Source organism: Terrapene carolina, unplaced genomic scaffold (assembly GCF_002925995.2).
Source record: "Terrapene carolina triunguis isolate 2854851 unplaced genomic scaffold, T_m_triunguis-2.0 Scaffold951, whole genome shotgun sequence".
NCBI lineage: Eukaryota > Metazoa > Chordata > Testudines > Emydidae > Terrapene > Terrapene triunguis.
Window position 1 is genome coordinate 5,868,872 of NW_020665302.1, and position 23,796 is coordinate 5,892,667.

At 43.2% G+C, this 23,796-nt stretch overlaps 1 protein-coding gene across 1 annotated transcript in view; it reads right to left on the reverse strand.

Annotated features, from left to right (window-relative positions):
- Window positions 1-23,796, reverse strand: part of MED13L (mediator complex subunit 13L) — a 388,191-nt gene that overhangs the window by 23,525 nt on the left and 340,870 nt on the right. Inside the window, exons 19-25 of the mRNA XM_026661254.1 lie at window positions 22,704-22,927; window positions 14,604-14,796; window positions 11,750-12,194; window positions 9,903-10,122; window positions 6,330-6,518; window positions 2,586-2,809; window positions 2,006-2,148 (exon numbers count right to left, since the gene is read on the reverse strand). Coding sequence (XP_026517039.1) covers window positions 2,006-2,148; window positions 2,586-2,809; window positions 6,330-6,518; window positions 9,903-10,122; window positions 11,750-12,194; window positions 14,604-14,796; window positions 22,704-22,927 — 1,638 coding nt within the window. The remainder of the gene's footprint in view (window positions 1-2,005; window positions 2,149-2,585; window positions 2,810-6,329; window positions 6,519-9,902; window positions 10,123-11,749; window positions 12,195-14,603; window positions 14,797-22,703; window positions 22,928-23,796) is intronic.

The following is a 23,796-nucleotide window of genomic DNA, read 5'->3' on the forward strand; positions in this document are numbered from 1 at the left end:
GAAAAAGGAATTTTACAGCATAGTCATTCAGTGGTCTGCCAAAGAAAGTATTCATCCAAGTTCTTAGAATGCATAGGCTACCAAAAATAACTTCTGTTAGCCCACATATTCATCTGATTTTAAGGAAGAATAATTTATAAATCGCTATCTACTAAATGTTATTGTAAGTTAGTTCTACGGTCTTTACAGTGAGGTGACCTATAACCTTACCTCAACATATACCATACCAGGTTATTCAATTACTGATGTTTTTAACCCTGTTCAATATTTTATCTTGTTTTTGAATTTGGATCAGCTTTGGAAAATGAAGGTCTCTGCACATAGGCTACACTGAAAGAAAATCCAAAGTAAAATTCTCCATAGTGCCCTGTCAATGTCCACAATCCCCTAATGGGGATGCCAATTGTTGGACATCCCTTGCAGGCCACAAGGTACACCCTAATATTAAGTAAACCCTAGTGACCAGTTCATTTTTAGTTACTTTGCAATTGATGTAATTTTGACATGTTGCTCAGTATCTTCACTGAAGTCAGTGGAGTTGCTTCCATTTGACGTTTTAAAATCAGATCTTAACCCTGTATCTGCTACTTTCCTGTGAACACTATGCCCGGACAGGATCCATATGGGCCAGCTCCTCAGTTACCCTAAGCTTATGCTATCCTGTGACCAGGACAGGACTTCCACCTACAGAAATCACATTTCCAGGGTTAAAATTATACATGTTATGCTACTATATTACACCATCCAATAATGCCAGGCTGTACTTCACTTTTGGCTTATTAGTCTCCCTATGATTGCTATCCTTATGCTTTTGTTATTGCTCAGCACTAATAGGGCCCGTCAGGCCAAACTGCACTGAACCTCTTGTTCCTTTTGGGTTTTTTTCTTAGCTACTAACATGTACATGTTGTGTAAGCATTTAGCAAAAGTAATTATAATATTTACCATATAGCAATGTACATTTTCAAACTATTGTTCAAATAGTAACTAGCGAATCCACACACCTGTGGGAAGTAGGTGAGCAAGTGAATATAGGCATTCCCATTGTATAGACAGGGATAAAATTACTTGTCCAGGCCACACAATGACTTAGTATCAGAGGTGGAATTATAACTCCCGGCCATAGTGCCTGGTTTGCAGCATCATGTTCAATATACTAAACCAAGGGTCGGCAACCGGCGGCACACGAGCCGATTTTTACTAGCATGCTGCTGCCAGCCGGGATTCCGGGCGCCGGCCCCACTCAGCCCGCTGCCAGCCTGGGTGAACAGAAACCCCAGCTGGCAGCAGGCTGAGTGGGGCCGGCGGCCAGGACCCCGGCTGGCAGGAGCCGGCAGCTGGAACCCCAGACCAGCAGCGGGCTGAGCCGCTCAGCCCGCCGCCGGTCTGGGGTCCCGGCCACTGGCCCCGCTCAGCGTGCTGCCGGCCTGGGATACCAGCCGCTGGCCCTACTCACCTCGCTGCTGGTCTGGGGTTCCAGCTGCCCGGCCCCCTGCCAGCCGGGGTCCAAGCCTCCAGGCCTGCTCAGCCCGCTGCCGGCCTGGGGTACCGACAGCCAGCCCAGGGCTCTGCTCCTGGCTTAGGCCCAGCGCTCTGCAGCCACCCCCAGCGTCTAAAAAAATCTCGCATGTGTCGCACCCCCAGAAAGGGCATCTTGCACCCCCAGGGGGTGCGTGCACCCCAGGTTAAGAACCACTGCACTAAACTGATAAGATCTGCATTTTAATTTAATTTTAAATGAAGCTTCTTAAACATTTTAAAAACCTTGTTTACTTTACATACAACAATAGTTTAGTTATATAATATAGACTTCTAGAGAGAGAGACCTTCTAAAAACGTTAAAATGTATTACTGGAACGTGAAACCTTAAATCAGAGTGAATAAATAAAGACTCGGCACACCACTTCTGAAAGGTTGCCGACCCCTGTACTAAACCATCCTACCTGACCACTAAACTAGCTTGTAGCTCTACTCCTCAGCACATGGCATCCTTAGCTGTCCTTACCTTTTAACTCCCCGTGGCCCAGTCTTCCAAGTCGCCCAATTACAACTCTCCAGGGCAGTGATGTCATCTGTACAATCCCAACGCACCATTCCCACAGCTTCTGCAGACCAATTTTACGTGCAGACACTTTGCTCCTCCTTGATCTGGAGATAAGAAGGATGAATTTCAGATTTCTATCCCATTGTCACTATTTCACTATTTTCTATCTAACTGAACTCTTATACTGCCCCGAGAACTGTAAGATCTGAGTGTCTCATTTACATTTAAATACCGAAAAGGAGTCTTTCCCTCTATTTTTATTACAGGCATTGCAGTAGTGCCCAAAGGCCCCAGTCACAAAATGAGCACCATTGTGCTGAGCACTGTAGCAGTAGTACTTGGAGATGCACCCAGTTGGCATTTCTAAAGTAACCACTTTCTTACTCCACACTTGGTAATCTGTGACACAAATCATCAATACAAAGAAATGTTACCACCCTAGTAACAGAGGGGACTAGAAAGGGATGTGCAAACAGACAGATAACAAAGTGAACATAGAGAAATGTCAACCCAAACTTAACATAAAACTGAAGATTTCTACCTGTTTGGCAAATCGATATTTACAATGCAGGTTTCCAACAGCTCGCCATGGAGGTCAGTGCAGGATGCCAGGAGCCAGCGCTGATCATGAGACAAACAATATCCAACGAAGAGTACATTGTATTTCTGACTGGCCTCTCCAAATGTCTCCCCCAGCTCTGTTTGTTTGTCTTTGATGGGTGCCAGTATGAAAGGAGGAGAGTACAGCTGAATTGGACTGGGGCGCTGTAATCAAAGTCAGCAACATCATCATCAGTACAGAGTTATCTAAAGCAGTGTTTGCATAAAAAATGTATAACATGGAATGATGATATATACCTGAAGAAATATGAAAGTTATGAAACAAACAGGTATAAGCCAAGGAATTCATAGTCAAAACTAATATATTCTGGAAAAAGATGAACATAAAGGAATCCATCACCATTAATAAATGTCACCCAAATCAGACAGTCCCACAAATTGAGCAATTTTTTACTCCTGGAGGAATTCTGCACCACTGCGTATGCACAGCATTTATGTTCCCCGCAGAAAAAGGACTTTCTGACAGGGAAGCAAAAGGAAGCCACAAGAGCAGTCATGCAACTCTCCCCAGCAATATGTTTCGGGTGCCCAGGACAGCTAGCAGAGAGGTAAATCACTGTGGGGCAGGAGGCGGGACTGGGGAAGATCCGGCTGGTGGTTCTACCCTGTGCCAAGCTCAGATGCTAGTCCAGGCTGGGCTGGGGAGGATGGGACTTCCTCTTCCCTTGCATGGCATCTGGGGCCGGGTCAGACCCACCTCAGATTTCTCCCCCAGCTGCAAGAAGCTCTGCAAACTGCCTCCCCCCGCTTCCTGCACCCATGTCTCATCTTCAGGGGGAGGGGTTCCTGTACAGGGAGCTGCTCCCCATCCGCCCAACCCCCGTGCATCCAGACCCCTTCATACCCAGACCCTCCCACCAAGCCTCACCCCCCTGCACTCAGAACCCCCCATGATGAGCCCCACTCCCACTGCACTTGGACCACCCCGACGAGCCACCTGCACTCAGATCCCCACCTCACCGAGCCCCAACCAGTTGCACCTGGATCATCGCCCCACTGAGCCCCACTTCCCCCACTCCCGGAGCCCCCTGCCGAGTTCTATCCCCCCCACACCCAGACCCCTCTTGCTGAGCCCCAGCCACCTTCACCTGGACCCCCCTGCAGAGTCCCATTACTGTTGTACCCAGAACCCCCCAACAAGCCCCTGTGGATCAAGATCCCCTCACACCCAGATCCCCCACACCTGAATCCCCCCCACACTAAGCCCCTCCACATTTGGATCCTGCCTTGCTGAGCCCGCCTCCCACATTGCATGTCTCAGCGGGAGGGCGAGAGCTGTACTGTGATCTCCCACCTCTGTGCAGCTATTGACCTGTGCTCCCCAATACCATGCTGGAGACTTCACATTTATTTGACAAATAAAATTTGCAGAATTTAGTAGAATTTTAGAATATTGTATCCAGAACTTTAATTTTTTTGGTGCAGAATTCCCTCAGGAGTAAAATTTTTAAAAATAGTCGTGTACTATAATTTATTTATAAATATTCCTGAACTTTTATCTTCCTTTTACAGATAAGGAAATTAAGGCACAGAGGCTGTGACTTGCCCAAAGCCACGTAGCAAGTCTGTGGCAGAAGTAGGACTTCAAACCCCGATTTTCTGACTCCCAGCCTTGTGTTTTAATTGCTAAAAGTGCTAAATATATACAGGCTACTGACAATTTGATCTAAGAAATATTTATATGTGTTAGTTACGAGTTGATAACTCATGAGTAATGGAGTGACAGAGTCACAAGTTATAAACCTTTTAAAATAGGGGCTTCTATGTAGACGGTGCTGACATAACCTCATGTAGCAAGGGTCATGAATGGCAGTCATAATATGAATACAAAGTATCTGAAATCCTGCAAAGTACAAACCTTTGTTTTTCTTTTAAATCCAATTTCAGAGCTATTTTGGAGGTTTCAGTGTCCGAGCTGAACAGCAGGCCTGCTGCTAATCAGTACTACTGTAATTACTAACTCACTTAGGTAAAAAAATTACCAGATTTTGAAGGACGCCCCCTAGGATTATTCAGCACCCAGTTTGTAATTAAAGTATTAATTCAGTTCTGCCTCTATGTGTAAATACTTTCAATCACCCCTGAAATAATGCTTACCCAGTAATCATGACCTTACTAAACCTCCTCCTCCTCAAACATTATGTTGTATCAATCAAGGAATTATAAAGCAAATGAGGTTACTGGATAGGTGGTCTATAGTAAATGATCTAGGAACTGACAGGCTATCATGTCTAACTTTTTAGTTAACTGAGAATACGTTTTGAAGATGGGGATGGATGAAAAGTGCATGTATCATAGAAAGAGCAGTCATTTTCCCCATTTGTGGTATACTAAATACAAATACAAACAATTCCGTGTGAAAATGTTACTTTTCTTTTCCTGTTAATTTTGTCTTCTTTTGTCTCTTTGAAAAATTAAAAAGGTGGCAAAGAAAGAATAAATAAATCAGTTTGAGGAGAAAGGAAGAAAAGTAATGTTCTGGTTTCTTATACAGGTTGGAGCACCATCCCACTGCTGCTCTCTTTCTTTCCCTTTCCTTACCAAAACTCATCCGTTTCTTTCCCTTCTCCTCTCTACCTATTTGCCCATTCAGATCTATTATCCCATCCTCTCTCATGGTGATCCTTTCCACTCTTGTTCAATCCTCTTTCCTCTCCCCCTCCTCCTACCCTCTGTTCTTGTCTGTTCTGCACCACATTGACCACTGTGCTGTCTGCACATAAACTGGAGAAGCTCAGGTGTTGCATTATAAAATAATGCCATATTGTCGTGGCACTATTACAAAATGCAACACCTGAACAATAGTACAGACTCTTGTGCTGGGCCTCCATTAGAGTAAGACAGGGAGCTGCTGGCAGTGTTTTCTGTGAGTGTCCTTCGATTTTGGAATTCACTGTTCCCCTTGGTCAAAACTAGCCCAATATTCTTGACCTAAAGGCATGTTGCAGAGTCCATCTGTTTGAAGAGACATTCTGTGCTTTTGGGGGGACAGGAGGACTGAGGCCGAGATTTCTTTTGGGAATTTTGAGAAGTGGGGAGATTCTGATTTGGATTGTAATCTGTTTTTGATTCCTGTTGGATGTATGTATGTGAGCAAATGTGCTGATATTTTGGTTTCATAATGATTTTGGAACTGCATTTTTAATTAATATCCTGGGCTCCAGATGTCCTTGCTAAATGTTTTTTACATTTGTTTAGTTAAATCTAAATAAAGGTAAGCCCCATGGTATTTCCCAAAGGATGAACATTCCTGGGAAATAGGAAGGATTATTCTTCACTCGAGACTTCTGAAATGCAGAAAACAGAGCTTGAATCTTTGCAAATTTAGGATCAGATGAAAGACAGAATCACTTAACCTACAGACCATTATAGTAATTTCATGAGAAGTGACAGAATCCAGAGGGGATTTCTCCATTTACCCTTTGCCATAGGTAGCTGAACATTAGACCTGAATGTGCACAACTACCCATTTCGTATATGGACACATTAGGCTATGCACATATTCACTGGTCTTTCCTTTTCCCTACATCATCATCTCCAATACCTTGAAAAGAAGAAAGCTACTGGCTACTCAAAGTATTTCCCATACTCATTCTTTCTGGGTTCTGAGAAACGAAATCAGTTCCTGAATCAGACTCCTTGTTGTCCTGGTCGGAGTACTAACCTCAGGGTTCTTGAGGGTCATCTCAATGCTGGCAGCTGGTCCAAAGCCAGTAAGAGACTTAATGTGGATCTGGGTGGGCAATGGTCGCCTGCACTGGCAGTACACTGAAAATGCCAAAGACTTCAAGTGCTGAATGTAGAAAACCTGTTCATCCTTCATTGTCTGCAGCATGTACTGGCAAGGCACAATCTATACATTGATGTATAAAAAATAAAAATCAGGATTAGAAATACTGAAAGGGCTTATAATAATAATAATTAATGGAGATATCCTATCTGCTAGAACTGTAAGGGGCCTTGAAAGGTCATCGAGTCCAGCCCCCTGCCTTCACTAGCAGGACCAAGTACTGATTTTGCCCCAGATCCCTAAGTGGCCCCCTCAAGGACTGAACTCACAACCCTGGGTTTAGCAGGCCAATGCTCAAACCACTGAGCTATCCCTCCCCCCCAACAACATGAAATAAAACAAGTCAAATTCAGGTTTATTTAGACCTGGCATTCATTCTTCATTTAGCAACTACAGACACTTTGTATACTAGTGCTGTGTTTGTATCAGGGTAATACCCACAAGCTTCAATCAGGACTGGGGCCCCATAGTGTTGGGTGCCGTAAGTATTTCTGAGAATGAACAATGCTATATCGAACCACAGTTTATTTTACATGGTTATCTCTCAGAGCAAGCTAGAAAAAGAAATCCTATTTTCCAGCAGCCCAGGGCCACCCAAAACCCAGTGCAATATAATTACTTCTTGTCCTCTGTACAAGATACTGAATTGTAGTTAATAATCTGGCGTACGCTGACTGTCCTACTAGAGGCTCAAAGTGAAAACTGGCTTCCTGTGTCAATGTCTTTGTAAATACCACTGAACAGAAGAAGAGAGAGATGATTTGCCTATGTCCCCTACATTGCTAAACTCCTCCTCTGGCTCAACTCAACCTTTTGGCTTCATACTGCAGTTTGGGAAGGGAAAATACCTAGTTATGTATATACATCCTACTGGAGTGCATTATGGAGAGGAACTGTTTGGAGTTTAAAAGGAATACCCTAAGACTGCGGGACAGCTTTTATGTTTAACCTCAATGAAACCAGAGTCTTGTAAGTGGAGGTCAAGTCAGATCACCAGCTGGTCCAGGATAGAGGACATGGAGCATACATATGACACTGAAGGTGGATGCAAATCAAAACCCTATTCCTGAAACCTGAGCATGTTTTTTAACCCAGGTCTGAATTTCTCAGATGGCCTCACTGAAACCTTGGGGCTAAACATCCTGAACTTTGCATTTCAAGCACAGCTCTTCTATATAGCTGTGGTTCTCCTTTTCTTACTATAGGAAGAAAACGGTGGCAATCTCAGGAACGACATGGTTACTGTTATTAAACAGGTTAACTTTTATTAGTGACCACTGTACACGGACCTCCTCTTTTATGCCACTTTTATTGGTTTGTTCTGTGGGCCAACACTACCTCTGTGATGGTGAATTGTGTTGCAATGTCACATTACACACACTAGTGTGACTAACTGTTGCAATACAATTACATTCATAAAGCAAAATGAGATGTATTCCCCCACAACATAAATGTTTCTCCACGGAAGAGACAGGCCCACAATATAAAGATTACCCTATGAAAAATGAGAGGTCTGGTGGCCAGAGCCTATCCTCGTGGATGAGAACAGGAAAAACAAGAAAGAAAGAAAATAAATGTTCTTTCAGAAACAGAACAAATGATACAAAAAGAATCTTTTCAGTGCAAGTCCCTTTTTAGTTGAGAATTAAGTGCACTGTACTCTGCCTTGTCTTCAGCTCCCTCTTTAAGTACCATTGAGAAATAGAGTATACTAGAGCTGAATGTCTTATCTTTTAGATGGTAAGCTCATTGGGACAGAGTCTATCGTTTATTATGTTTAATACAGTGCCTAGCACAATGAGGGCTAACCTGTTGTGGCCTTTAGGTGCTATCTCAATCTAAATGCTAAATAATAATAAATAATAACAATAAAGAACATTATCTGTGGTGTATACTGTCCACTAAATTTAAGTACCATAGTGTTTAACTGCATAATCTGTTTATCACGGTGTCAGTAGCATGACTCTTCTTTATACTTCTGGATCATTCTAAGCCTATAAACATTTTTTTTTATTTGGCAAAATGCCACACATCAAAAACCAAACTACAGGTACACAGAAAATAAACACGATGAATTGAGAACTGGCAAGCCTGTTAATTGTTTTACACAAACGGAGCTCTAAGTGTACTATTGATCTCACGTACTGCAGGATCTACTCGTATTATATTTCAGTCATTGAAATGATGATGGTTATTTCATTTTTAATATCTTCTGCTCAATCTCTTGGAGTGAGCCAAGCTAAAATATGCAGCTGGGATACTAATATTACATTTTACACCAAAACTGTAATAAATAATCTTTGATGATAGAAATACTTCAGGGGGCAGAAGTCCTGCAGTACAGTAAAAGGCCAAGATTATTAAAAGTGACAAATGTCTTTAGTCGCCCAACTTGAGATGCCTTAGGAGGGCCTGATTTTCATACAAAAGATGAGTACCTCTGTCTGAAAAATTAGAGGCCTTTACCTGGTCAAGTTGAGCACCTAAGAAACAAGGTACCCAAACACTTCTAATTTTCCCCGGGGGTGCTCAAACCCTGCTCAGCCCCAGGCCCCGCAACAACTCCACCCCTTCCCCCATGGCCCTCCTCCGTCTCTTTCCGCCCCTCCCCCACCCTCCCAGCACCTCCTGCACACTGCTGAACAGCTGGGAGGGAGGAGGAGGAGTTGATCGGCAGAGCCGCACGCAGGAGTGAGCTGGCTGCCGGTGGGTGCTAACCACCCGCTAATTTTTTTTCATGGGTGCTCCAGCCCTGGAGTCGGTGCCTATGTACCCAAAATCACATCTCTGGGAAGGAGGCAAGGACATACAGTGCAAGTGCAAGCAGGCTGCATAAAGGGCCAAGTTCTGCTCCTGGTGACATCAGTTTAATCCTTGCATAACTCCACAGTAAGTAACTAATGCTATCTACTCAGGATTATATGAGGATATATTTTAACAAGCAGGTAGTAATACAGTAGTACACATTATGCATCTTTTCACATATTTCGCTTGCATTAAACAAAACAAAACACCTTAAAAGTTAATATAATTAACAGGCTGAGACACAGAATATACAAAGTAAAGAGATTCATAAAAAACACAGCTACAACACTCCTTTGCCAGGACAATGCCATCACATTCTGTGTGCTATGGAATGTAATCCACTGTTTGGAAATCACCCAACAAAGAACACATGTTCTGGAACATACACAAAAGAAATGATTTAAGAGTACTGTGGCTCCTTCTTGCATTATGTCACAACCAGGATATTATTTTAACATATTACTTGTCCATTTAATAACACACATTTTGTAAATATCATCTAAATATTGTACATAACAGCACCTGGCACTATGTTCAGACACAGTATCCCAGCCTCCATTTTACATCTTTTTGTATCTTGCAGTTAGCAAACGTTTGATGTGGTAGAATGAATCTCTAAAGCAAAAAGATTAAAAATATTACCTGGAGAATGAAAGAATTCCTCATATTGTCGGGTAAGTTATCCAACATTTCTGTGTAGCATCGCATCAAACTTAACAGCCAGTAATTGGCTGAGGCAGATTCCTCATCTGCAGTGTAGGTAAAAGGATCCACCATATAGATGACAACTGCTGGAGGATAGGCATGGCTGTCTGCAGATTCTGGGTCAGTGGGAATCCCTATTCTCTCCCTCTCTGTAACACTAGAGAGACATGTATTGTTAAGTGCATAAGCAAATTACAAAGTCTAATTATTGTTTTGTTCTAAGAGTTAGGGTGGGTAGGGAAAGAGTCTGAAGGGGAGGACTGCTTTTTACATTGAGAAAAAAAAACCTAAAAACACAGTCCAAGAATAGTGGCTGCTAAGATGTTACATCTATCCAAAGGATTACATCACATCAAAGTACCTGTTAATAATTTATTAAAGGTGCTTGTTAAAAGAGTGATACACCCCTATCTGAAACACCTAGAACAGTCTAGCTCTGAAGAATGTGTACAAGAAAGATGATTAGCACTGAATCAGTGAATGACAGTATACTATTTTCTGCTTGTGGTCATTAATATACAAATTGTTTTAGTGCTGGAGAAAGCTGGAAGAATGACAGGAGGCTGTACAGCACTTGCAGTGAAGGTTTCCCCACGCTGCCTCCTGCAAAAGTGCCTCAACACTGAACAGGAGGGACAAACATGTAGAGGTGAGAAAGGCATTCAGTCTACATACTCTGCTGAGGCTGCCAACTAGTGCTAATTGTAGTGGTAGATTTTGCATAGATCACTGAACAGAAGTATAACAACTTCAAACAGGGCTCGATTTGAACTTGTTACTTAAAGAACGAAAGCTCATTAACCCATTATGTTATGACAATTTATCAACATAACATCTACTTGCTAATATACATTACTGCAAAAGTGACAGGGGGGAAAATTACCCATCAAGAAAGATCTGCTTCAGGCAAGCAGAATTTTTAAATGGTGGCAACGTATTTTTCTAATTTTTAAAATAATGTTTTACACACTCCTGTTTATAATGACTCTTTAGCAGCCCCAAGCTGAAATCTGCTTATCCCTGAAATCTATTCCCTGACATCGTAAAATCACGCACCGGTTCCTTATTGGAGGGTTATTTAGAAATGCTATAATGCCAGAATAGGTTTAAGAAATAGCAGCAATGTAGCATTATATTTTTGAACATCTAACAAATCTATATACACAGAATAACACCTAGTTTGCAAATAGATAAGAAAAAAATTGTGGGTCAAATTTTGAGCCTATCAACAATAACCGTGTCTCCTTTAACTAAACAATGTGAAATAATAATAAAACTCATTTCAATTACTACAAAGGATGAATAAAGTTCACCCACTATACATCAGAGACAGCTGTTGCAATCACAACTGCCACAGCAGCAGCTCTGAGTGGCTGTGCGGGAAGCAAGGAGCTCCTGCACTTTCAGGAATGTCCATGTGGCTTAAGGGAAGGAGTCATGAATGCAGGAAGATCAGAGTATGTCTACACTGCAACTAAACACCTGCAGCTGGCCCGTCAGCTGACTCGGGCTCATGGTGCTTCGGCTGTGGGGCTGTAAAAGTGCGATGTAGATGTTCGGGCTCAGGCTGGAGCCTGGCCTCTGGGATGCTCCATTCTCGTGGGGTCCCAGAGCCCTGGCTACAGCTTGAGTCTGAACATCTATTCTGCAATTTTACAGCCCCAAGCCCTGCAAGCCTGAGTCAACTGACACAGGCCAGCTGCAGGGGTTTAGTTGCAGTGTAGACGTACCCTAAGGAACTGAACTGGTAATACATGGGCTCATTCAGGTATTTAGTAACTTACCTTTCCTGTCCTTCTTGCTGTTGCTGTGATGAGTTCTGTCCAGGTTCTGTGTCTCCTCCAGAGCCTGTGCTCCCTGGCGGTCTGTCTGTAGAATTTCCCCCTGTGCTGGTGTTCTGCCCTGGGCCCACAATCCCACTAAACCCTGAAGAAGAGGTAGTGCTCATCTGGTTAATGCTGGGTGTCGAGGAAGATGCTGACAACTGTGGCACAGAGGATCCAGATGCTGAACTACTTCCTGCTACAAGGTTAGTGGTCCCACCATTGGGCGTGGAATTAAAGGAACTGCCTGTTGGTGGAGCCCCAGGAGCTGACAGACATGTTGAATTTGGGGGTACAGGTCCAGTGTTCCCAGACATTGCTTGCCCTTGGCTTGCTGGCGCTGAGGTTTGGTATTTAGGTGGTATCAACAGGCTGCTGTCAAGCTGCAGAGTGGCTAAGTAAGGTGCTGAAAGAGTGTATAAACACAAGGTAGATTAATGACAGTGTATCAGATCTCACCAAACAAAGCACTGTAAAGTCACACAGTACTAGGCTTTCAGAACATTTGAGGGAGAAGGAAAATGTTGAGTATAATTTCCATTATAAATATTTAATTGTAGAATCAATTCTGCAGTTAGTCCCTTTTAATAATGTGATTCAACTATCTCTAAGTACAGGCTTGGCTTTGCAGAGTTCCTCCAGTATGAAGAGAAGGGGAAGTGAATAAACATTACTATTGACATGTCATTACTTCTGGTTCGATTGTTATGTGATAACACTGTATTTGTGGCTGTAGATGGCATTCAACTTCCCAAACAGCTAAATGAATTACTTCACAGTTCACAATGGCCATTTAAGAGAGCATCTTTATCTTTGTCAGTCCAAGCCCTTTTTACATGAACTACTATTCTGGGAGATTTAATTTAATTATGGTTGCTCCTTATTCAACTTCATGGACTGAGCACATACTACACACTTCTGGGGGTGAGCATGGAGTAAATATCATATTAATCAGTATGGTAATGGTTCTACCCAGCTATGTGGTAAATGAAAGCTAAAAGCAAACTGAAAGAAGTAGTGGGATACTGGCAATTGTTACAGATAAATGCGCTAGATTCTGACCTCTCTGTGCTTCTCCCACGCGTAGGAATCGTTAACGGATGGCGCAAGGCCAAGCCAGCAGAGCAGTCTCAGAGCACTTACGGTGTGTCTACACTATAGAGATCTGCTATGGCAATGAGATCTGCTACGGCAATGAGTTTCAGAGCCTGGGCCAACTGACTTGGGCTCATGGGGCTCGCGCTATGCAGCTAGATAGCAGAGTAGACATTCCTGCTTGGGCTGGAGCCTGGGATCTGAAAGCCACTGATATTTTTAGCCCTGTAGCACAAGCCTGAGTCAGTTAACCCAAGTTCTGGGATTCCCTGCCACAGGATTTTTTTTTGCAGTGTAGTCTTACTTTCAGGTCTGTTCTAGCTGGTGTTACTTGAGCCCTAATGCCATTCTGAGTTATGCTAAGAGTCAGTTTGGGCCAAAGAGTAGGGGAGAAGAAAGATGGCTTAGTGCTACCTTCCCCACCCCCATCCACTACTAAAAGGTTCTGCACCAAGAATAGCTCAGCTGGATCTAGGTCTGGCTGAAATGGGACCATCACTTCTTGAAAATGGGGATAATGGTATTTACTTCCTCTGAAAAGCACTTTGAGCTTTACTGAAGGGACGTGCCATAACAGATAGGTATTATTATTTATTGAATGCTAATTATTTATTTAAGTCTAATTGGTACAGAGCTCCCGCCCATGCTCCAGCTGTTTATTTTATAACTTTTAAAACAAAATAATTAAATGATCCCTTTACTAATTAACCTATTACAACTACAATTACTCACCCACTTATCCCAAACCCTCAAACTCTATCCTGAACTTAAGAGGGTAGGGGGCACTAATTTCAGGACTTCACTGAAAACAACCTAGCGTCCTCCCCATTACCATTACATCAGAGGACTCTCAACTTGCACACTTCAGCGATCTAAATTCATCAACAGTTCAGCAGCTGATGTTCGGAGACAATTACCTATCATGGGGACTAGCATTGTCTCATTGTTTTCTTGTGCTCCATCATCTGTCTATATCTTCGTGTTGTCTTTTGTCTTACTTATATATAAGCTTTTTCAGGCAAGCACCATTTTTCTGTTCTGTGATTCTATAGTGTGTAGGACAATAGGGTTCTGATCCTTGATTGGGGCTCCTCAAAACTAATATAAATAATAAATTGCCAGGGGATCACATAGGAAGATGGGTCCTCTCTCAGCCAAGGCCCAAGCCAGTTAGAACAAAGAGTGGGCATACTCTGCTTAACAAGGGACATAAAATAGCCACTACAAATTCTTCCAGTTGATTCAGTCAACCCATACCTATTAACTTAGTCTTGCTGGGTTGAGTTTCAGTCAGCTAGTTCTAATCTCTGTAAGGTATCAGATAAACCATTCAATCACAATGATGTGACACTAGATCCTAGATGTGCTCATTACCCCTAATAGCTCAATATATATGCTTAAACCTGCCCAAGAGGGCCTTTGGGATAGATGAGCAAATGTCCAGTAGTACACTGATTTCTCAGCAGGAACACAGAAATTGGCTTTTGGATCTCAAGATGAGTTTACAGGGCTGGCAGTTAGAAAAAATACATCTTTTTACTTGTAAAGTGAATAAATGTAATATGGAAATCACAGAGAGACCATTAAAATGGAGCCCCACAAAGCTATTTTTACAATCATTTTACTTATCATAAATGCATTTACAGGGAAAACTGTTTCCCCCTCCCCCATATCCCAAAACAAAACAATCTTATTTTTATCCTAACCCAACTTCACTTACCTAGGTGATGCCGGCAAACTTGCGCATAAAGTTTGAGTCTGGAATGATTGTCACACTCCTCACTGCCCCAAGGCTGGTTAAACCATTCGCTCACTAGCTCATCTGTCACCTTTTGCGCCATGGTCTTTCCCACCCGCATGATTCCATCACGTAACACTTTGCAGATTGGTTTGTGTTGGCCAAGCCTACACATCTGGCGGAACAAGAAAAAATATTTGCAACAAGCTGCCATGTCCATAGAACAAAAACAGTAACTTGATAATCAGACTGGTTTGCAGTCTCATGCCCTTTCTCCAATGGCAGCCCCTTATAGTACGAATCTGTAATTGTAAAAATGAAAGGCCATCTTGTTTTTTATCTCTGGCTGACTTAACTTACATTTACAGTTAAGCTAAAGCTATAAAGTACGGTCTGTTCTATAAATTCTACAGTATACACTGAGGTTGACAAGAGACTCTGGTTTTATGATTGAAATCTGCAGGTGTAAGAAAGAGAGTTACTCACCTTGTGCAGTAACGGAGGTTCTTCGAGATGTGTGTCCCTGTGGGCGTTCCACTTTAGGTGTCCGTGCACCCCTGCGCTTGTAATTGGAGCTTTATGGTAGCAGTGCCAGATTGGGTTGCACATGCACGGTCCCCATCTCGCGCTGCTTCAGGTGGTTAACTGGCGCTGTGCGACCAACCCCCTCTCTGTTCCTTTTCTATTGCAGAGCCTAGTACTAAACTCTGAAGTAGAGGAGAGGAGGGAGGATAGTGGAGCACCCACAGGGAAACACATCTCAAAGAACCTCCGTTACTGCGCAAGGTGAGTAACCTCCTCTTCTTCTTCAAGTGATGTCCCTGTGCGTGCTCCACTTTAGGTGACTTCAGAGCAATGCCCTCCGGTTGAAGGAATCACTGCCAGAGTCGCATGGCTTCCACACAGAGAGAGTGTGATCGCGCTCCCCTTGTCTGTTTATGTAAAACATACAAGCCCCATTGTCGATGAGGATCTGCACTGTCTTGTCTTTGATTATCAGTAAGAAGTGGGAGCAAACGTTACAAACCGCTCGCAGTTCTAGCAGGTTTATATGAAGATGGGACTCCATCGTGGACCATCAGCCCTGTATAGAGTGTGGTTTCAGGTATGCTCCCCAATCTAGAAGGGATGCCTTCGTGGTGATGGTGAGCAACGGTGGATTCTGTAGGAAGGGCACGTTGTCTGGATTGGTCCACCACAAAAGGGAGTCTTTTATTGTATCCGGCATGGTGAGGTGCTCATTTATACTGTGACTATATGGGATATAATTTGCCCAGAGCCAGGCTTGTAGACACCGCATATGTAGTCTTGTGTGTCTGATGATGAAGATTGTGGCGGCCATGTGGCCTAGAATTTGTAGGTGAGGTCTGTCAGACGCTTCGAGCTGTTTTGCGCCGTGGAGATCAAGTTGGTTAAATTAGAAATCATTTTGTTGGTAGGGAGGCGAATTTGAGGTCTCCCCCAATAAATTCCAGGTGTAGATTTTTGTATGTTTACCTGAAGGCCTAACCTCGTAAACAGAGTTACAGTGTGGTCGGTGGACTCTATCACTGCCTACAGCGTTAGTGCTTTAGCAGACAATCGTCCAAGTAGGGAAATATCATGATTCACTCCCTGCGTAGGTAGGCAGCTATTACGGCTAGTACCTTTGAGAATACCCAAGGCGCAATGGAAAGGCTGAAGGGTAGAGCTTTGTATTGGAAATGATCTTGTCCCTACTGCAAATCATAGAAATTTTCGATGTGATGGATGGATATATGAAAATATGCGTCCTGGAGGTTGAGGGTCTGTTGTTGTTGTGGATATGCTGCCCACGGTCTCCAAAATGTCCATTGTGGTGGGAAGAGCATAATGGGCATCCAGGGGTGCCCGTACCAGGGTTGGTTTGGAGGGTTTGCTGGGTAGCCCTTGCACGCAGCAGCATGCGTGATAGGAGTAGCCACAGGGGAGGAATGTTGTGGAGCGTCCCCAACATCCTCGTCTCCATCTTCATCCTCACTCGAGAATTGTGAAGCATAAAGAGATGGAGAGCTGGGTTGACTAGGTACCACAAGGACCAAGGTACCATTGGTGCTGCGGATGGGACACTCCAGTACAGAAGAGACGATAAGGTCTTTTTGGCGCAGGAATTGCTGCAAAGCGTATGGCATCGGTACCATGGGTGCGGTAGGGATCGGTACCGTATGCTGAAACAAGCCTGTCAGTATTGGTGTGTGACTAGAGTGCACGATGTCCGCACTAGGTGGCATCATTAGCTGCGGGGGTGCTGAGGTACTCAGTACCAAGTGTTTAGTCATGTCTGGCGGTACTGAGGCACAGGGTTTCATTTTCCCCTTGGTACCTGTGTCTGAGCTTCGTGGCTTTTGTTTTCTTGGTACCAACAGTTCCGGAGGGTCCCACTGTTTCAGCCGTTGACATGGCCGGTGCGGTCAGTACCGGGAATGTTTGCCCGTTAGCAGCACGGCTTTTCTTGGCCAACTCCAAGGTCGGGGCCGTGGTACCCCGGGGTTTTTTTCTGCCTTCTTGGTGGGCTGATCGGGAGCCCAAGCCATGGAAGAAGGGTCCATCAGTCGGCAATTTCTGGCCACATGGGGTGCGTACCTCAGGCTCAGACACCAGACGGAGAGACTTCTCCATGAGCAGTTTAAGCTGGAGATCTCTTGCCGTTCTGGTGTGGTCTTTCAGACTGTGACAGTGTGAGCACTTCTGCAGTGTATGTTTTGCTGAGACACCAGACACACTGAGAGAGGTACAGAAAGCCTGCAGGTAATGCAGTGTTTGAACCCCGGGGAGCCAGGCAAGCCCCTCAGGGAGTGTACTCTCCCCGTAAGGGAGTGCGGGAGACAAATACCATGCTGCAGCAGTGAAAAAAATGAAAACCTACAGCCCTATGAGGAGAAAAACGGAAGGACAGGGATAAAGTACTAACACTAACTATTCTAACTGAAAACTAAAACTAAGGGAAACGATGCTACTCAGAAAGCTGCGAGGCGCTGCTAGTTGCTCCGACTCGAGCCAACGGTGGTAGAGAAGGAACTGAGGGGAGCTTGGTCGCACAGCATCAGTTAACCGCCTGAAGCAGTGCAAGACAGGGACCGTGCATGTGTGATCCAACCGGGCACTGCTACCATAATTCTCCGATTACAAGCACAGGGGCGCACAGACACCTCAGGTGGAGCACCCACAGGGACATCACTCAGAGAAACAGAACCAGTTTATTTAACTAAGGGCCTTTTATTGCATGAGCTCTGACTGCTAAGCAGTACTGCATCCTAGTGGATAATGAAAGAATTGCTACTGCTTTAGATTGGAAAACAGGCAGTTGTACTCCAATTAAATAGATCAGAACCCCATATATCCAATCTAACAGGGACTGGGGCCCGATTGGATAATCAAAAATTTGGATAATCCGGAGAATGGAAAAGTGCAAGGCTGCAGCCCCATCTAGTGGCCACAGGAGAGATTGCCTGCTTCTGGACCTGTAAGTGCTGGTTGTTTGGTTAATACAGAGAGCCAGATAATGGAGGGTTGGCTAAATGGGGTTCTGCTGTGCACTCAGTTCTAAAAGAGAACCATACCCAGGTGAGTAAAAGGATCCATTTAACTTCCACAGAAAGTAGGAGATTGATACATTTAAAACTCTTATTAGCCACACAACTGACTCTGTAAAAAGCAACAGAGAGTCCTGTGGCACCTTTAAGACTAACAGATGGACAACTGACTCTGTTGGTGCAAAGGTCTAGCAGAGCCCAGGTGACCATCTCCAGAAAAGTTTTTCATACATGATACACGGGGATGAATTCTTGTTGACACAACAGCATTACCGCAGTTCTTGTGTGTTACTACTCTAGGCTGGCTATTCTGGCATCATCATTCAATCTGAGAAAAAAGCGAGTTTCCTAAAAGTTATTTGGGGTTTCTTTGATCTAAGGCTGCTCATATTTTAGATTCCTTTGCTCTGACCACAGAAATTAGCAATGGAAAAGAGGTATTTGATCATCTTATCTATAACTAGTGACCAGTGAAGGACTGTTTCTCACAGTATACAGTATAAGCCTTTTCTTTGTCCAATCTATTTGAAACAGCCTAAGTGATGGGGCTTCTATCATTACCCTACATAGATTGTTCTCAATGAACATATCTCAATGCTAGCATTCTTTCCTGATAATGTAGTAAAGTAGAACTGTTTGGAGGAGCATTTTTTTTCCACAGGTTTTTAGCGGATGTATCTGCTGTAGCTTGTGGAGGAAATGTTGAATTTCTTCATACAATGGGAGCAGTTCCATTCTGTAGAGGAGCATTTCTTTGAAATTGTAATTAATACCAACTACAGTACTTCTTGTTTTAGTGTTGTTCACAAGATCTACACTTGTCCTGGATTGCTTAAGGGCATGACCCCATTCTCCTTCTAAAACAGTAGCATACTTTAAGACACATGCAATGATTCAGAATATAGGACTGAGCTCCTAGTATGAATATCATGTCCATTCAGAATAGAGTAAGAAATCACCTCTCACTGTGAATTCCTATCTTAAATTTTGACATTACAAAAATTAAAATAGAAATCCCTATGTTTAGAAGACCATGCTTTCTAATGGTTTTCACTTTCTTCCCCTGAAATGAAAAGGACTAACAGGGCTTTTTGAAATAGCACAATCACAGTTTCTACAGCACTACATTAACATTCATTTTTTTATTTGAATGATCTTTTAGCTGACTGCTTACTTTGGGCCATACATTCCTCCTGTGTAAAGACATGGAAAATCTTCCAGGTCAGATTTCTCAAAAATATGTTCCATCTCTGTTTACCTAATGATTATATTGCAAAGGTGATGAGACAGAGAAGGCAGATTGTGTGGATAACCCTTACATGAACAAGGTGAAAGATCTGTGGTTGGGACCTAGGCTTTTTGCACATGGATGTTATTTTCAAAAGCATTCAGCGTTGGGTTAGGCCAGGGGTCGGCAACCTTTCAGAAGTGGTGTGCCAAGTCTTCATTTATTCACTCTAATTTAATGTTTCGCGTGCCAGTAATACATTTTAACGTTTTTAGAAGGTCTCTCTATAATATAAAACTGAACTATTGTTGTATGTAAAATAAATAAAGTTTTTAAAATGTTTAAGAAGCTTCATTTAAAATTAAATTAAAATGCAGCTCTTATCAGTTTAGTGTGATCCTTGCTGAGTTTTCCAATGTCTAGCACGTATTTGGATACTTGAAACTGCACACAGGCTTCTGAGTGATCAGTTGTTAACCGGCTCCGAGAGGGACAGAGGACAGATTTCATGTGTGAAAATACCTGTTCACACAGGCACGTGGATCCAAATGCTGAAACCATTGCAAACACAATTTTCTTCAAATAATTAAATTTCACTGGCAGGGACATCCAGCAGGTCAGAATAAAGGCCCCATGATCTCTCTCGATAGCTTCAAGTGCACTTCGCCGATCTCCAAACTTTGATGCCCACAATTCTGAGCTTTTTAACTGAATGAGCTGCATTTCGAAATCTTCAAAACCCATCCACTGAAATACAGACAAAACCAAGTCACTTTCGCTGAACTTTTCAGGTTTAATTAGAAAAGAAAGCATTGGGCCAAATCGCTGGAAATCTTGAAATCTGTCAGAAAATTCTGATTCCAGTTCTTGCATGTACATTCCAATCTCATCGACACAGACAGTTCAATGTGTCAATAGCTCTTTTATGTGTTGGAAGTAGCAGAAAGTCGAAGTTTGAATATCCTGAGAAAAAACTGCTAGTTTTACAACGAATGCCTTCCAGATTTTATAAAGATCCAGAACCGTTTGCCCTGCACCCTGGAGATGGAGATTGAGTTTGTTTAGGTGAGCAGTGATGTCAGTTAGAAACATGAGCTTACAGAGCCATTTGTCATCATCGAGTTCGGGGTAGTTTTGGCCTTTTTTGGACAAAAAGGCCTTGATTGCATCAAAACAGTTTACAAAATGCACCAAAACCTTGCCACGACTTAGACACCGAATGTTGCTGTGAAGTGGAATGTCGTTATAAACAATGTCCATCTCTTCTAGCAGTGCTTGAAACTGTCTGAGTCAAAGCAGATCAAGCAACAAGGAAATTCACAATTCGCACCACTGTATTCATCACATTATTAAGCTCTGAATTAGAAATTTTAGCACACAGGTTTTCTTGATGGATGATACAGTGAAATTTGACTGTCGGGCGTCCAATTTGATCTTCAAGTAACTTTACAAATCCCTTCTGTTTTCCGACCATGGCAGGAGCACAAAATATTTTTCTGATGTCAACTCCTCGTTCTTCAAAATGGTTTACAAAAGTTTCCGCTATATCTTCCCCCTTTGTTGTGCCATGCAGGGGTTTTAGGCAACAAAGTTCCTCTTGGATTTCATCAGAAGCACAATAACTTGTAACAACTGCCAAACGTGGAATGTCATTTATATCCACGCTCTCATCAACTGCAACGCTAAACACTGCTGTGTCTTTTAATGCAGTCATCTACTTTTCGTTAATGTTTACTGCCATTTCACTTACGCGTCTCTCAATTGTTCTGGCAGAGACAGGCAGTTCTTTTATTCTAGATATGATCGCATCTTTATTTGGCAAATCATTGAACAAAACCTCCGGACTGCTGAGAAAAACTTTTTATATATTCCCCATCTGTAAACTGCTTACAGTGCATTGCAATGCACTGTACAATCTTTTAACTTCCTTTCTTTGGTTTGATTTTTACTTACACTTAAGCATTTAAAAACACTGCTTTGCTTCTCATATCCTGCTACTGCCTTTTTGATCAATACAGTCCTGTATGCTTCATCAAGAAAGGACGGGACCCTGAGTGGCAGGGGGCCGGCGGCAGGACCCCAGGCCAGCAGCAGGGACCCCGGGACCCGTGGCCGGGACCAGCAGCAGGCTGAGCGGGGCTGGCGGACAGGACCCTGGGTGGCAGGGGGCTAGCGGTAGGACCCCAGGCCAGCAGCAGAGCCCCAAGGCCGGCAGCCAGGACCCGGGCAGTGTGAGTGCCACTCAAAATCAACTCGCGTGCCGCAGGTTGCTGACCCCTGGGTTAGGCCAATACTGAGTGCTTTTGGAAATCCCATTCATAGGGCCTTTGTACCTGTGCAGCAACAAGATCCTCCATCTGCAAACTACACAACTGGGCTTAGTTGTATTGCTGCCACTGGTTCACAGATCACAACTGTACTCATGTCACTCCTGATGAGGATCAAAGTGTGTGCAAGAGAATGAATCAGTCTTAAATACAGTGGTAAAAGTTCTGCTGCTTTGATTTAGGAACATGTCATTTAGCATGAGTCATCCTTTACTCCTCCCACTCTGATTTGGCTACTCCCCCTTCATTGCCACAGAGTGGAAAAAGTGTAGACATCTCACTTTGCTGCCAGACGCGTGAGAAGCGTCTCATGCAGGTACTGCTTGCCTATGCAGGAGGTTCCTGGATTCGTTTGACGGAAAGTGCTACTTTTCAGATGTTCCTGTATTTCAGAGTTATTTATATCTCTACTGTCTCCTTATACGTCTGCATTTTAGTGCATCTTGCTATTAGACTGTTCCTACTGCTCAGCTATTGTCAGCCTTCAGCTGCAGATGCCTTGTTTCCTTCGACTTAAACAGCAGCTGCACTTAAGAGCTGTATCTTTAGATCACGATCTGGAGACTTCAACAGCAGAGCTAAGGGAAAGTGGGGGGGTCAGCTTTTGTGGCCTGCATCATGCGGGGGGTCAGACTAGATGACCATATTGGTCCCTTCTGACCTTAAAGTCTATGAGTCTATGAGTCTATGAATCTTAGGGCTGAATTTTGTCTTAAACGGAGCTAACATGCAAAAGAATGAGTGCAGCTCCATTCGAGGATATTTTCCCCGTACTCTAAAGGTGGAGAAAGTCCTCCTAAACTGAAGAAAATACTGTAACAAATTACTATTTAAAACACTTAACTTTTAAACAGTTTAAGAGAGCTTAAAAAGGAAAGGAAAGGAAAGAACATGAACTTAACCCAACTGTGAACATGCTGCTAAAACAAGGATGACAATTATGACTAAACAATTCATAACAGTCCCTCTTTCCTACCTCATAAACAGCACTCAAGTCCCTGAAGAAAGTTTTGGCTCCGTCGAGCAAGGCCTCATTTTCTGGACACAGCACAATATAAGCGACATCCCGATGGCCCCCATATGGGTCTAGCAACAGCCTCTCCCAGAACGGCAAGGAGAATGGAGAGATTGTCAGGAAGTCCTTGTCATAACCCACCAGTAAAGTGGGGATTGGAAGAGGCTCAGGAGACTCCTCAGAACCTGATAAGAAAAGAAGAACCACTTTAATTGGAAAGGACTGTCTGGTACAATAGCAAATGAGCTCTTTCTAGCCAAATGTTGTAAATCAGTAATCTCTTGTCATGGAGAGTTTTCAGAAAGCCTGAACCTCCTCTGAGCAGGCAGGATGCAGCCACAATACATATTAACAATGTCCTTCCTTCCACAGTTATTTTCCTCAGGTAACGGTACTTAATTACAGGGCAGAAAGATTTATATCATGCTTATGAAGTGTCATAAAATCAGAGGTCAGTCAGTCAAAGTAGAAGAAGCCAATCCAAGCATCACTACTATAATGCCCCTAAAAGACTGCAATAAAATATCTTCTAGCGTACTGTAAATACACATTCTGCCAGAATTTCAGGGCCTTCTTGAAGACTGAACTTGTGGTTTTGTAAAGTGGTTTCACTCTGCCTAAATGATGATATAACAATATTTCACATATGTCCTTTCAACCTAAAGAAAAGTGATGACATGAATTCATGGAAACTAAATTAATGTTTCTTGCTTTAGCTCTTGTTGGTTGTGCAAAATGACCAACTGAAGAAAACCATAGCTCCCAAAGTGGGAAATCAAAGTCTTGATTTCTAAGCAAAGTGGCTAGAGTTAATACAAATTAAAAAAACCCAAAACAGTCACCATCTCAAATGAGAGGATTATCATAACAAATCTGAGAGCTCACACAAGCAGGCTGTTAGGGATTACGCTAGCTAAAAAGAAATGCTAGTGTAGCCTGCTGTTGCTTGGAGAATGTGAGCCCAAATATACCCAGGCAATTTCCGAGAAATATAAATGACTAAAAAGGTCAGCATTCACCAACCATTACCACATACTCACCACAGATATCTACT